Source organism: Vidua chalybeata, chromosome 4 (assembly GCF_026979565.1).
Source record: "Vidua chalybeata isolate OUT-0048 chromosome 4, bVidCha1 merged haplotype, whole genome shotgun sequence".
NCBI classification, from domain to species: Eukaryota; Metazoa; Chordata; class Aves; order Passeriformes; family Viduidae; genus Vidua; species Vidua chalybeata.
Window position 1 is genome coordinate 25771723 of NC_071533.1, and position 14105 is coordinate 25785827.

General features: G+C 50.3%; 1 protein-coding gene across 5 annotated transcripts in view; it reads right to left on the bottom strand.

The window, feature by feature from the left end:
- LEF1 (lymphoid enhancer binding factor 1) overlaps positions 1–8248 on the bottom strand; it is a 71110-nt gene extending 62862 nt beyond the window's left edge. For 4 of the 5 annotated variants that reach the window (XM_053941057.1, XM_053941053.1, XM_053941058.1 and 1 more), the window contains exons 1-4: positions 8056–8248; positions 7308–7536; positions 6414–6477; positions 4808–4941 (exon numbers count right to left, since the gene is read on the bottom strand). In XM_053941057.1, coding sequence (XP_053797032.1) covers positions 4808–4941; positions 6414–6477; positions 7308–7517 — 408 coding nt within the window. In that variant the 5' untranslated portion in view covers positions 7518–7536; positions 8056–8248. Of the gene's footprint in view, positions 1–4807; positions 4942–6413; positions 6478–7307; positions 7753–8055 lie in introns of those variants that run through there. The other variant, XM_053941054.1, reaches the window with a different exon arrangement.
- Positions 8249–14105: the final 5857 nt, after the last annotated feature.

A 14105-nucleotide genomic window follows, 5' to 3' on the forward strand; every position in this document is an offset into this window, starting at 1 on the left:
GGATATTTAGAACATAAACACACACACATATTGCTATACAAAAGCTCCAACTTTGATGATTTGCAATGGGCGGGGTTTTTGATAATGCCTCTGCTCAAGCCACACACACACAATTGCTGCCTCTGCACTGACACATCAGGAGAACATTTTGTTTTCCCTTGCCCATTCACAATTACATAGATTTGATAATTGCATCAATGTGACAAGGAGGAGGCAGCAAAAGCTGAAAAGGTGTTCTCTTCACCAGTATGCGCCAAAGATCACAGTAACAATGAACTATATACCTAAGACTCTGCCTGGAGCTCTAAGCCAGAGCAACCAGACCAAAATTCAGGCAAGGACATCCTAGAGCCACTGCGGTAGCTTCTTCTGCCCCCTTTTCCAAATGGAGGATTCATCTTATTAAGCGGGAAAAAGAAAACACCACCAAAACTCATCCCATGACCATTCATGGCTTGGGTTTATGTTTCACAGTGGCCTGACTCTGACTAACTTAGGCTGATCAGCCGTGATTGCTTGAGTCAGAGCAGCTGAGAGACACGTTTGTAGCAATGAGGTGCCACTATTAGGGTTGAGCAGATTCCTGTTCTTTCCTGGTGCTGCCATTTGGCAAGACTCACTGAGATCCTCAGAAAACAGTGCTAAAATTCCTCCCTGGGCAAATGCTAATACCTTCCATCAAGTTCTGCTTCCATACAGCCAGGAAGCTTTGTGCTCCTCTGTGCTTGATTTCGAAGTTATTTAAGGAGTTAATCAGCATCATTCAGCTGCACTGCGAAGCCGTGCGCTGTGCGGGGTGAAGCTGCAGAGCTTCGGTGTTGGATAAGCAGCTCTGGCTTGTGGAGCCCCTCAGCTGCCCATTTCCTCGGGCACGGGCCTGGGGTTGTGGAGGGAAGAGAGACATCTGTGACAGGACCACAGCTGCCTAAAGCACCAGAGCATCCTGCTCCAATGTCAACTTGGGAATCAGAGCAAAGGTTTCTGGTGGGTGATATGGGAGCAGGAGCTGAGCCACAATTTCTGCACTGTGAAAGCCTATTTTTTATTGGGCCGGGGAGGTTTCAGCTGGCCACAGCTCCCAGCAATTCCCTACAACTGCATAGTGAGAAGAAGTAAATTCTCAGGAAAAGACAATACAATGAAAAATCAGGTTTGTGTCCTTCTGCAGCTTCCATACATTCCCCTTGGGGTTCCAAAATTTCCCCACAAGCAAGTGAATCAGCCCGCTTTCAGAGGAACAGATGATGTAGCTAGGGAAACAAAACCCTCTCAGTGAGGCTCCATAGCCACTCCTTTTTGCTATTTCTACCCTCATCCTGCCTTCTGCCCATATTATCCTCTGAATCTCCTGGGACATCAGCTCCTCAAGATGAGAACTAACTCCATACCCCCTGCTGTAGGAACCCCTGCCATGCAGAAACACACAAGGAATATCCAAAATTTGGGCTAGTCCTGTGTTGTTACTAGCAATCCAACTCTCTTAGAAGAATTCCCCGTCATTTTCAGATATGCTCCATTGTGCAAGTTGCCATAAAATGTTTATACATTGTATCCTCCAACCTATTTAACACATCCAGCTGTTACAGAGCGGCAGTTAAGCCAGGAAGAAAGCCAGACCCCAAGAACACATAAGAACAGACAAAAGGTAGGTTGCAGAAGTCCCCTATCTTTCCATAGGAAGTTTAATTCATGGGGAGTAAGAATTAAATCCAAAATTATCTTCTGGATGAATTTACAACATGGAAAAATTATCTTTCTTCAGTCACCTCCTCTGTTCCCACATTCCCATCAAACAGTCAAGAAAGCTTTGCCACCCCAAAACTAGTCTTGTTAACCAAAGGAAAAAGCCCCACACGTTAGAAAACAAACAGCTGTCTCCATCTCCCATCTTCAGTACCCCTGCGACGCTCAGAAACCACCAAGAGATATCTCGAGCGCACAGGATGCACATTCACCAGGTGTTACTGCGGTTTGGCACCATCACCTGCCACTTCTCCTGCAGCCACCCGAACCCACTGCTGCGCTTCTCCACTCACCCACCTATCTGATAACGCGTACTGCGGCAGGAGGCTCCTACCTGAACTTGCAATTAACACTCTCCTGCTCCTACTAAAACAACTTGGAAATAGCAAATCAGTTGCCAGTAAAATAAGAGCATTAAAAAAAAAAAAAAAAAAAAAAGAGGAGGAGAATGGGGAAGACAAGACCTCTCTAACAACAGCAGATTTAGGAAGATTTTGAATCCTTCTCAAACACCCTCTCCCTTCCAAAAGCTGAAATTAGACTTCCTTTTTTTAATTTTTTATTATGGTTTATTAGGCAAGTTGTGTCTGACTATAGATTTGTACTTTTAATTTTACAAAGCAAGCTTTTAAAGCATTCACCTTTTTTAAAAAAATGAAAGGTTTTATTTTTTCCCCCTCTACATATGGTGATGAAAGTAACTTTTTTCTCTTTCCAGGAAAGCTTTGCTCTCCCTTCTCATAGATGGTCCTTGCCCTGTGTCTGGACGCCGTTCCCTAGGGGTGCATCCCCGGGGCAGTTTGCAGTCAGCAGGTCCTTCCAAGGTGGAAAAAAAGATTCAGCGCCCCAGGGCGCCTTTTTAATCCTGGCTAACACCTCCAGGCAACAGATGCATCAACAAGAAGCGTCTTTGTCATGCAAATAGCAGGGCGCAGGTACACACCAGGCACAAATGGCTGGGGAGGACTGACACCCCAGGGGAGACCTCTGCCTCCAGTGCTTGCTGATCTCAGCTGCCCCTCGCCCCCAGCGCCGGCCGGTTGCCCTGGAAAGGGGAGGCAGAGAAACCTGGAGGGCAGCGGCTGGGACCCCACGGAGGTGAGCGCGGCGCGGCGCCGGAGCCGTGGAAAGGCGCGGGGAGAGCGAGCATGTCACCTCCTGGGTGCCGCGTTTTGATCTCGCGCGCATTAAAACCCAACTGTCAGCAACGAGCCTAGCAAAGATTACAGTTCAATTAAACAAAAAAATTATTTAATAACTCAAGCGTGTAGGCTTGTGGTTAAACTGAAAGAACTCCGGGCTTATGTCAACATTGCAGCCCTGCAACAGCACTGTTTTACTGAAATAGTGGTGCTGCTGTAACATGCAAGAGCAGCGCTGAACTAAATTAGCCCCTCAGATGTTCAGCAGGCAGCTTTACAATTAAAAACAAGACGCGTTTTCCCCCGTTCCTCCCCGCCACCACACCCACAAAGGGCAGTTCCTCAAGAGCCTCTGCAAGATGATATTCTAAGGGCATTGATGCCAGATCTGTAATAAGTGGCAGCCCCACGGCAAGCATATATGGAGAAAATCCTCAGTGAATAATTAAATTGGATTTTGTTGTTCTAAGCCATGCACCAGCACTCAGGACTTTCTTAGGAAGGTAACAAGAGGGGGTAAAAAATAAAGTCTGAACTTTCCTAGTCCTCCAAAGGGCAGGTTTGAGTCTCAGTGCCCTCTTGAAAAGCTGCATGCTTTTCCCTATGATACATCCAAAAGGAAGTTTTATGTAGAACAACGTTTACAACAACAAATATCAACAGACTGTGATCATCGTGCTTCACCCTAAATGGCTGTAGACCTCTAAACTGGAATTTATACACAGAAAATCCCCACAGCTATAGAAAACAGTATATTGCATGAGTTTTTGCATCTTTCAAATGCAGATCCATGTGTTTTACAGTGCCAAAGCACCCTGTCATTCTGACTCCAAATATACACTAATTTAACATGTTTTGCTGCTGTCAAATTACCAGTACAGATCAGGCCCTTTCTTTTTGTTTTAGAAGTTAAATGCCACTGTCCTGAATAAAAACCAAGAACATCAGAGAGCAAAACAATGCTATGACAGAGACCTCCAAGAAAAAAAATCTAAGAGCCAGTAAGAGGAAAAACTGCTTTATCACAGGGAAGTAACAGCATCCAACTCCTCCTCTCACAGCACGCACAACGGCGGCGGCATTTTTCCAGCATGGTGCCTACAAGCAAATTGTTTCCCACTTCACTCAGGTTCTACTAATGTAATTTCCACAGCTCATTTTAAAAATGCCTCTCCATTGCTCTATATGTATACCAAGAGGCTTACAAAAATAAAGGAGAATTGACTATCCAGAATTAAAAGTACATTAAAATACATTAAACATGAATCTACACCAATGGAAACAGAGGGACCAACCTGGAAGAATCAGTGCTTGCCACAATGTAAGGGAAAGCTGTAACTACTGCATCATGGTTGATATTAATTCCTAAATGACCATTTCACAATTTCTGGCTGAAGATACAGAACATGTTTCAAAGCAATGCGGCCAGATAGATAAAGCCTTAATGCAGACCAACTGATGGTGGAAATAAATATCCATCAGCAAAGAGCAATGCCACATCTGAAGAAAAAAAAAAAAATCCAATCTTTTCATCTTACTGTCATGTTACTTTAGCAGTTCTGCTTCCCTTGATTTACCTCAACAAACAAAGAGTTAAAGCCAGAAAATTCACATCTGTCCCAGTCACTACAAAGACAGCATTTACATCGTTCTGCCATACATTATCCTACAGTAGTAAACCAGAGCTCCCCCCACAAAGCCCCCAGCCCTGTTCACAGACATTAATCTCAGCTTTTCCACTGTGATCACGACCAACACCTCTAAGAGCTCTCCAACTCCACTGGACAGAGGTTCTGAACAGCAGAAGCTCAACCTTCGTCATCACTGAAGCTACCCAAAAGACCCCACTGTAAACAGGCTCTGCAGACCAAACAGGAGGAAAGCCAGCTTGCCAAAACCAGCCTTTGGAAGAGATAACTCACTGTTCTGGGGATGGGTGGCGACAGAGATCCATTAGGCATGTATGGGTCGTTATTCATATTTGGCATCATGATATACCCAGAATAACCAGAGTATGATGGTCCCTTGCTGTATAAGCCATTGTCTGGATGCTTTCCTATGAAAGACAAAACAATGATTACAATATTCCCCACATATGCATTTCTCATGAGTTAGAGCACTCAAACAGGTACTGTGCATATATAAAAATGTTCTGCATGCAAATGTTTCCTTACTCATGGAAATTACTGCTGACATAAAATGATACAAAGCAATTTGTAAAAACTTTTTTTTTTTTTTTTAGGAAGAGCAAATTCTTAAAGGAGTGAGTATTCTTAGTGAGAAGTTTATGTTTTAAATACAGAATAACCTCAAAATAAATAATTTTGCTAGTACTCATTGAAATCAAAATAGACACATCAGCAATGACATCACACTTCTCAAATAGCAGTTTTCCCCAATTTTATACATGCCTCTAGGATTTGTTAATTCAGAATTATTGCCAGTATGGGTTTCTAACATCATTGTTAGGAAAGGGAGGACAAGGCTGTGATAACTAGATATAATCATTTCCTTCTCTTGCTGAGACTGTGTGTGCAGCAAATAATTCATTCTGACTATGCTCATTGGGAACAATTAAAGGGCAGGGGGTGGCTTAGAAGGAGATCCTAATAATTTGGGAGGGAGGCTGTTAAGCACACATGGTACTACAGTCAAGAGGGAACTCCAGTGAGGGAGGCTATTTGGTAGGAAAAAAGAGTGTTTGGGTCCAGGTCCTGAAAATAGAGTGAACAGGTCTCCCACCTACGTGCCCACTGACAAGGCTACTACTTGAAAGTGAGGTTTAAAGAAGATGCAGAGCTGAAAACTATCCAGAGTTGAACACCTCCCCCTCACTGCCCAAATGCTATGAGCATGGACATCATTGCTTTTAGGCTGCTTAATTACAAATTTGGAGGAAGATGGCCACAGAGTCCTGGAAAGCACCAGGACTGAACTATGTCTGTCTTTATATGGAATTTATAATCTGGTTTAGCTTGTGATGATAAGCATTTAATTTTAAACATAATCTCCCACCCTTCGCAGCACACATTCTTTGCATGCGTGTCCAGCTTCCTAAATGATATTTGATAAACTCTGCTACTTCCTCTGTCCTCCTCAATTGAAATTAACCATTTGATACATTAAAAAATGCAGGAGATCTGCTCATACTTAGATTTGAAGAAGGAGATTTAAGTGACAGACTTTGGCTATGGGGAAAAGCAGAGGGTTTCTGAACACAACTGTACACTGTATGAGTGAAGAGATAGATGTATTTAAGGTGATATCCTAAAAATAGTTACTTCTTCAGTGAAGATCCATTTGGCCTACTTATCAGTTTCTAAACAACTGGAATACCATTTGGTCACTCAAGATAAACACACTGCATGTTCATCTCCTTTTTAAATGCGCTTTGAAAGCGCTCTGGCATCTCTCTCCCGCAAAAGACATTAAATGTATGTTTTCCAAAAGAAACCAAGTTCCAGTTTGAGGACTGTGTGGTGGGTCACAAAGGGACAACATTGCAAGATGGGACTGTGCAAGTCTCACCTTCCTCGGGGTGTTCTCTGCCTTTATCATGGTAGGAATCCTGTGCTTGAGTCTGCCTGGAAACCTGACCACAAGGAATCCACAATCAAAAAAGAAGAAAAAGAAGAAAAGTCATTGTATGGATGCTCGTTTATCAAACACACTGCTACAGTTTCTTGAAGGAAGAGAGGATTTTAGAGCACAAGATTAACATCTTTCTTTTTCCTCTTAAGCAGCTTGGAAGGCAACTGTACCAGAAACGTTTGTGTAAACTATTGTTTTATGACAACGTGAATAACAACAGAGCTTTGCAAAGCATTTCTAGCAGAAGCACCCTGCATTTAATGAAAGTGGATAATTTCTGGAAAATATTTGGCGCTCTGGCGGTCAAAACGCTCTTGGCAAAAAGATACCAAAAATAATAATGAAAATCAGGTTGCCCCCCTTAGCAGATCTTTAGGAAAAAAAAAAGAGAAAAATTTTAAAAATTAAAAAAAAAAAAAGAAAGAAAATTAAACAAAATTTTTAAAAAGGCAGATTCCCCGCTGGCCCTGAAGTTATTTCAGAGTCGGGAATTTCTTCCCAAACAGTTTTATGCAAATCCCTTAAAGAGTTTACAGCTAACGCTCCGACCCCGCTGATTTTACTGAGGAAATTTCATGGTTGCTTGAGGTCTAATACCACCGCACCGTCGGGGAACTCGCGGCAACTTTCTCGTCCCGGGCCGAAGCGCGGAACGGGCTCTGCCCGGAGCACCTCTGGAGACAGGATTTGGGGTGGAATGATTTCTTTTCCTATGGGAAATTTTTCCCCGGTGCCCCGCCGAAGCTCCCTCCCCGCGACGGCGGCCGGAGCCCGCCAGCATCCCGCGCCCCTCCGTCCGCGCTGCCCCGCGGAGCCCCCGCGGCCGCGCACCTCGTGCCCGTTGGCGCCGGGGGCGATCTCGGATTCGTTGACGAGGGAGGACTTGATGTCGGCCAGGTCGCCCTCCTCCTCGGGGTGGCTGATCTCGGCGAAGATCTTCTCTTTCTGGGGGTCCCCCTCGTCCTTGAAGGGGATCATCTCGTCGGTGGCGCAGAGCTCCGGGTCCCCCCCGCCGCCCCCGGCCCCCGGCAGCTGCGGCATCCTCACGGCAGCGCGGCGTCTGCTGCGGCCGCCGGCCCGCCGCGGGAAGGGGAGCGGGCGGAGCAGCGGGGGGAGGAGGAGGAGGAGGAGGAGGAGGAGGAGGAGAGAGCAGGAGAAGGAGGAGAGAAGAAGGAAAAATCCCGTGAACTCCTCGGGGTTGCTCGCGGCAGCCGGAGACCCCCGCCTGTCCGCCCGCCCCCTCGGGGCCGAGGTACCCCGTCTTCCGCACGACACCGACGTCCCGGGGACCCTCGCCCCGACGCGCCGCACGGCCGGAATAGGTCGAAATACGCCCGCCCGTGTCCCGACCGCGCCAGGGACCGCCCCCAGGAGACCCGACCCCCCTCCATCCCCCCGGGACCCGGGCTCACCCCGGGGGCAAGGAGACGCGGAGGGGAGCGGAGCCCGCCCGCGTTTCGCCTCCGAGTGCAGTTGCCACCACCCCGGCGGGACAGAGTTAAAATGGCTGGGGGGAGGTGGGCAAGGGGAGGGGGCGTCCCGGGGGAAGGGGCCGGCGCTGCCCGTGCCGCGCACCCACCGGGCCTTTGTCCCCCGCTTCGTTCGCGGCTCCCGGCACGGCTGGGCTAGGCTCGGCGGCACCGCGACGGGCAGGGGGCGGGGGGCCGAGGAAGAAACAGCCCCGGGAGGGAGGGAGGGCAGGAGGGGAGGGATGGAGCGGGCGGGGAGGTGACCCCCCCGCCCCGCTTCCCTCCCGCGCCCGCGGGCAGGGGAAAAAGTTGCCGGCACGGCGCCCCCGGCCGCCTCCGCGCTCAGCGCCCGGCGCGGGGCCTCCTGCCGCAGCCGGCGGGCGCGGCGCCCCACGGGGGGCGGCGGTGGGGCGCGGGGCGGCGGCGGCAGCGCAACTTCAGCATCGCTCCCGCCCTCCCTCCCTCCGCCGTCGGGGCGGGGCGGGGCGGGAGCAGCGGAGATGAAAGGGACCGCCGCCGTGACTGACACCGTGTCCGGGCCGGGAGGGCCGAGCGGCGGGGGCGGGGAGAGGAGGGGGCCGGGGCCAGCGCCAGCGGGAGGGAGGAGGGGGCGGGAGGGAGCGGGTGCGGGGCTGCCCCCGGGCAAACTTTGCTCTGGCTGCGCGGAGTAGCTTCTCTGTCTGTCCGTGTGTGTACCTACATGCACACGTGTACGTTTGTGTGTGCGTGTCCGCGTCGCGGGGGGTGCGCCAGGGCACTGCCGCTCCTCTCCCACCCAGCCAAGAGCCCGCCGAGGAGGGCACAGGCACTAGCTGAATCCCCGGGAAGGGCGGACAGACCTGCTTTTTTAGGGCTGCTTTGTTGAGCGTTCCCCATCGCCACATGGCGCTGCTCCGGTGTGGGAAGTGTGCGATGGGTTGACGAGGCTCTGCCCGCGCCCGCATCGGACGAAGGGCAGAATTAAGACATCCCCATTGAATCCAGCAAGTGCCCGGCAGAAACGAGTAGTAACCCCCGAGAGACGGGGAGAAACCCGCCGGGGTGAGCGCGTCCCAGTTTCGGACCCGTAAATGGAGCCAGAGCAGTAACGGAGATCCACCCCTCCACCCTGTCCCGTTCCTCCAGCTCCGCGCCCGTTAACTCCCGGCTGATCCGGCATTGCCCTGCAACAGGGCACGGGTGCAGTAAAAAATCATCCAGACAAAAGCAGGCGCTGCGCTTGGGTAACGTCAGGATCCGCAACTTTTATTTTGCGAACAGGATGGGCGCACATTTTGCAGGAAACAACTTCCCAGTATTTTGGCATCGGAAAAGTGCGCTTTGTGCTTTGCACATGCCCCGTCAGGTTGCTAAACCTTCAAGCGCCGGGAGCCGGAGGAACGGGAACATGTGGATGCTCAATCCGTTTTCGGCAGATGCTGGGTTCGGCACAGCGGCACTGCCGGCCGGGACACGGGCGGGCTGAGCCCGGTTGCCCACGCCGCCGCCCGCGGCTCTGCGTAACCGTCCTCGAACGGGTAATTAAAATCCAGCTGAGAAATTAGACCCTCCAAACCCCGAGAAAGGGAGCAAGGCAGTGGGAAACGGGGGATGGACTTGCCAAGTCGAACAAGTGCGTGAAATAAATGATCGAGAAAGAAAGAAATTAGAAATGTAACTTCTGGGAAAGGGCTTAATTGTGCAATGCTCCCCAGATGCAGGGACACCCCCTCTCTCCCGGAGAGGACTGCAGAGAGGCAATGGGGAAGCGGTTGTTTGGTAAACGACTGACAAGTCGGGGATGGTTCCTGAGCGGAGATGTACATCTCCGCATCCCTCCCGCCCCTCTTCCCTTTCCTGGAGCTCGGCGGGCACCGGACACTCGGGCCGGGCAAAGCTGCCCCGGGACGGTCCCGTTCTGAAAAAAAGACGTTCGCTGAGAGGCTGAGCGTTGCAACCCGCTCTCCCGACGGGACGGGGCGGCGCGGCCCGGGAGCAGGCAGGGACCCCGCCGGAGGAGCCGGCAGCGCGGCCACTCCTCTGTTTCATTACCGTGTCCCTCTGGAAAAGCAGCCTCCCCCCGCCCCTCCGCTGTGCCTTTCCGTGGGCTGGAGTCTTTCCCGGATCGTTTTTTTGGTGGAAAGATTTTGAAGGCAAAAAAGGGCCGGGGTGGGGGCGGCGGGACCAGGGCGGGGGAATGTGTGTGTGGAAACCGTAATGATTTACGACAAAAAGATAAACTCAGGAAACGTCAACTCCAACGTCAGATTTGGCTGGAGACAACACAAAGCTGTCGCTTTACTCGCAATCCTTGGGGCACGGCCGGAGGCGGAGGGCAAGGCCCGGGGTATGGGGACGCCCCACGGTGGCCCCGCTCTCGCCCCCGGCGGGACCGGCCGCCCTCCCCGGGCCACCGGGAGCGCGCCTGCCGCCGTGCCCGGCATCCGGCTCCGCAGCGGCTACCGCGCCGTTTGGTACTTTCGTAGGGGTGATTTTTGCGCTTTAGGTGTTTCTTCTTTTTTCCTCATTTGCTTTTCGCGTGAGTTTGTATTTTCCCGTGGTTTTGTATTTGTTTTTTGTTTGTTTGTTTGCTTTGGTGTTTAATTTTGGACAGGTTTTTCTGGGTTTTTTTGTTGTTTTTTTTTTTTTTTGGTCGTTTGAGTGGGTTTTAGCGTTTCAGAGCATGTTGAGGAGTTTTTGTTTGTTGGGTTTTTTTTGCATTTTCAGCGTTGAAGGGACCCGCACTTCGAGCACTCCCCGACAGCCAGTCCGGCTTGCCCGGGCTCAGGGCGGGGAGGGCAAACCGGCCCCGGGGAGGGTTGAGCTCCAGCGCTCGGGGCAGCGGGACGAGCCCCGTGGAGCTTCAGGGAGGCTGAGCGGGCAGACGGGGGAACCGGGGTGCCAGTGACGACCCCTCCGGGCGCAATAAGCGGGGCAGGGGGGACACAGGACACTCTGGCGTGCGAAGCGGCGTCCGCCGCCGGCGCCCCCTATATAGGGAAGGGCGGGAGTGGGGCGGGGCGGCGGCGCCTTTGATGTCCCGCCGGCGGCCCCTTTCATCCCCCCCCGCCCCCCCTTCGAGCTCTTTGTGTGACTAAATTTGGCAGGAGCATGGAGGCGCGCCAGGGCGCCCACGTGTGCGCCGAGCTCCCAGCTGAGAGAGCCGGGGTTTTCTTCCGGGTAAGGAGACAGCGGGGGAGATCAAAGAGTTTGGGGAGCTGGAGCCGAAATGTGCAGTGGAAATAAAGTAAAATAAAATAAATAAATAAATAAATAAATAAGAGAAGAGGGGAAAAAAAAATTCCTCCGTCCTGGACGCGTGCCAGTCAGAGGCAAGGGAGAGCAGGGGGAGCACATACTGGTCGTGGGGAGCGGTGGGAGGGAGGGGGGGAAAATTCTCGCAAAAGGGGGTTGCAGTTTTTTTCTGAAAAGAAAAAAAAAAAGAATAAAAACCAACCAACGAACCAACAGACCAAGCCTTTTGTTTAAAGCCGCCGGGCTGTGGAGCCAAGTGGGCTCGCCGGGAAGAGCCGCCCGACAGCGCGTCCAGGAGCGCGGCCGGGCCAGGGCTGCGCGGCCGCGGGGCAAAACTCCTTCGTACTGCCTGAGAAACGGGCAACCAGTGGCAAATATTCCCTTCTCCTGCCCGCGAGGCCGGTTCGGAGGTTCGAAGGGAGTCTTTCTAGGCAAACTCCCCGCGGTTTTTTCTCCCCCTTGGAAGCGATGTCGAGCGTGGTCCCTTAGGGGTGGGTGCGCTGGGGGCCAGGCGCCCTTTGCGGCAGCCCACGCTGTGCCCCGCGGCTCCCCGGCGGGCACCGCGCTGCTCAGGGACGGCCACACTTCTTCCTGAGCTGTGCTGGCACAGCCGGGCTGCGCCACGGGAATCCCCGGGGCCCCGCTGCCTCCCGGCACAGCCTGCCCGCCCCGGGCCTGCGGGGATGGTCACCCGGCTCTTACTGCTCCCTCAGGACTGCAAAGCACAACAAAGAATGTTAGGTTTTAAAATTTCTCAAATCGAGCCTTCTCGGTGCCTTTTCAAGGCAATGTGACTGAATTATGCGTGTTCCCCGGGTCTGCGTTTGCCACCCCATTCAGATAACATCTGTGATTTATGTGCAAGTTGAATATATAGGCTGAATTCCCAAATTCCTTCTGAAGTAAATAAATCCTCCTCCTTCAGGACATGGGGTGAGCAGGGCCAGAGCAGGGATGTGATGATTAGCCCTGGCTCTGCAGAGTTATCGCTGGTGCCTTGCACATCCCACTGCTGCACAGCATCACTGGGGAGCCAGCTCCGGGCTGCCTCAGATTGTATGGATGTGTTTGCAAATATGGACCTGTTCTGTGCCTCTAAAACAAGGATAATACTTCTAAGGCATTTTTTTACTCTGTGAGAATAAATGCATTGTTGTGTTTAAAGAGACTCTTCTCTTCTGATGAACGCCATAGGGAAAGCTGTAAATAACAGATCAGGATTTTGAGGGGGGGAAACCCAGTGTCCTGCCTCACTCTTGTGTTGTACCAGGCAGACAGTCCTTTTGGTGGTGCAGTCCCTTTTACAAGCAGAGTGTCCAGATATCTGGCATACCTTTGGATTTGGGTCCAGGTTGAGATAGCAGACACAGTGGCTCACACTCCATAGCCTATGTCCAGCTGCTTATTGGGGTGGGTCACCTGCTGTGGCCTCCAGATGATGCTGATGCCAGTTCCTGGTTGCATTGAGGGAACTTAGGTGTGGTGTGGAGGGGATTTCTCATTGCACTTATGATCATTCCTGTCTTGGTGGCCGAAAGGGTTTCTTTCCAACAGTCAAGTCAAGAGGATTCTGCCAAGTGAAGGGAACTACTCTGTATTTGGTGCAGATTTATATTTTAAATGGAGAAAAAAAAAAACAAAAAGGGAATAATATGTTCCGGTTTTGAAGACTCATTTATTATGAGCTTTTATGAAATACGGACTCATTTTTAAAATTTATAACAAAGGGCATCCTGGCTATGTTTCTAGCAGCTATATCAAAGAGTAACTGCACTTCTCATTTAAAGCTACTTTGAAAGAGATCACATGTAATAGGTATTAGGATATTAAGAGTGTATATGTGCTTTTTGCTTTTTAATTTACACATCCAGCTTTCCAGTTCTGGGATGCCATTAATGTTCTTAGCCCAGAATTACTCTATTTAAAGAGCTAGGTTTTCTTAGCTCTTGCAACAACATGGGCTTTATGAGATTTGAGTGGGCAAATCTTGCCAGTGCATTTTTACTGTAAGAGCTTTTATTTAGAGGAAGGCATTGGTGGCTCAGATCTCATGAATGTGTTGTTATTTTATTTTGAGATTTAAATAGTTAGTAGTTAGTGGCTGTTTTTTTTTTTTTGTTTTTGTTTTTTTTTAAGTGCAAGATAAAATACAGGGCAAGTGGCATGGTTTATTCAAATAAATGATGATACAAAGTAGCTTGCAAACTAACACTTACATTGAACAGTGCCGTTGCAGGATCACTTCTGATGACTCATCAGATCAGATAATCCACAGCATGTGGATAAAAGGGGACGCAGGACTCTGAACTAAACCCAGAGAGCCATGCTTGGAAAAATGCAAAATGTGAGGTTAATATTGTATTAAAGGTAAGACCTGAAAAGAGCACGGCAACATGCTGCCCCCCAGCAGGGATTTTTAGCCTGGTATTTTTGAAAGGACCAAAGAGATGTTCAAAGGGAGTGGAGTAAAATATCCCTGAAGGGGCCTTTGAAAATCCAAACTTTAGTAGTTTTGTGGGACACCACATTAATGTGATATTCTAGCTGAAGAAATGTGTTTTAATTTCAGGGTAGCAATTTTGCCCATTTACATCAACATTTCCTACTTTCTTGGAGGGGGAAGTTCTGCTCCGAAGAAAATAAATGTTATACATGTCCCAGAACAGATGAGATTTTCTCCATCCCTGGGAGCCAGGATGCCACACCCAGGGGCAGTGTCTGTGGACAGGCTTTCAAAGGCCCCTCCAACTGAGTCCTGCTTCTGCACCTCTAGCTTGGACTTGGAAGTGCTGGTGAGTGTCTCATGCTGCAACTTCTTGGATGCACCAGGGAAAGCTCCAAGGGCCTTTTGCTGGGATTTTGTGCACGTTTTGTTGGAAGCCTTATGCTGAAAATGTTTATTTCTATTTCTACTTGATTGTACAGT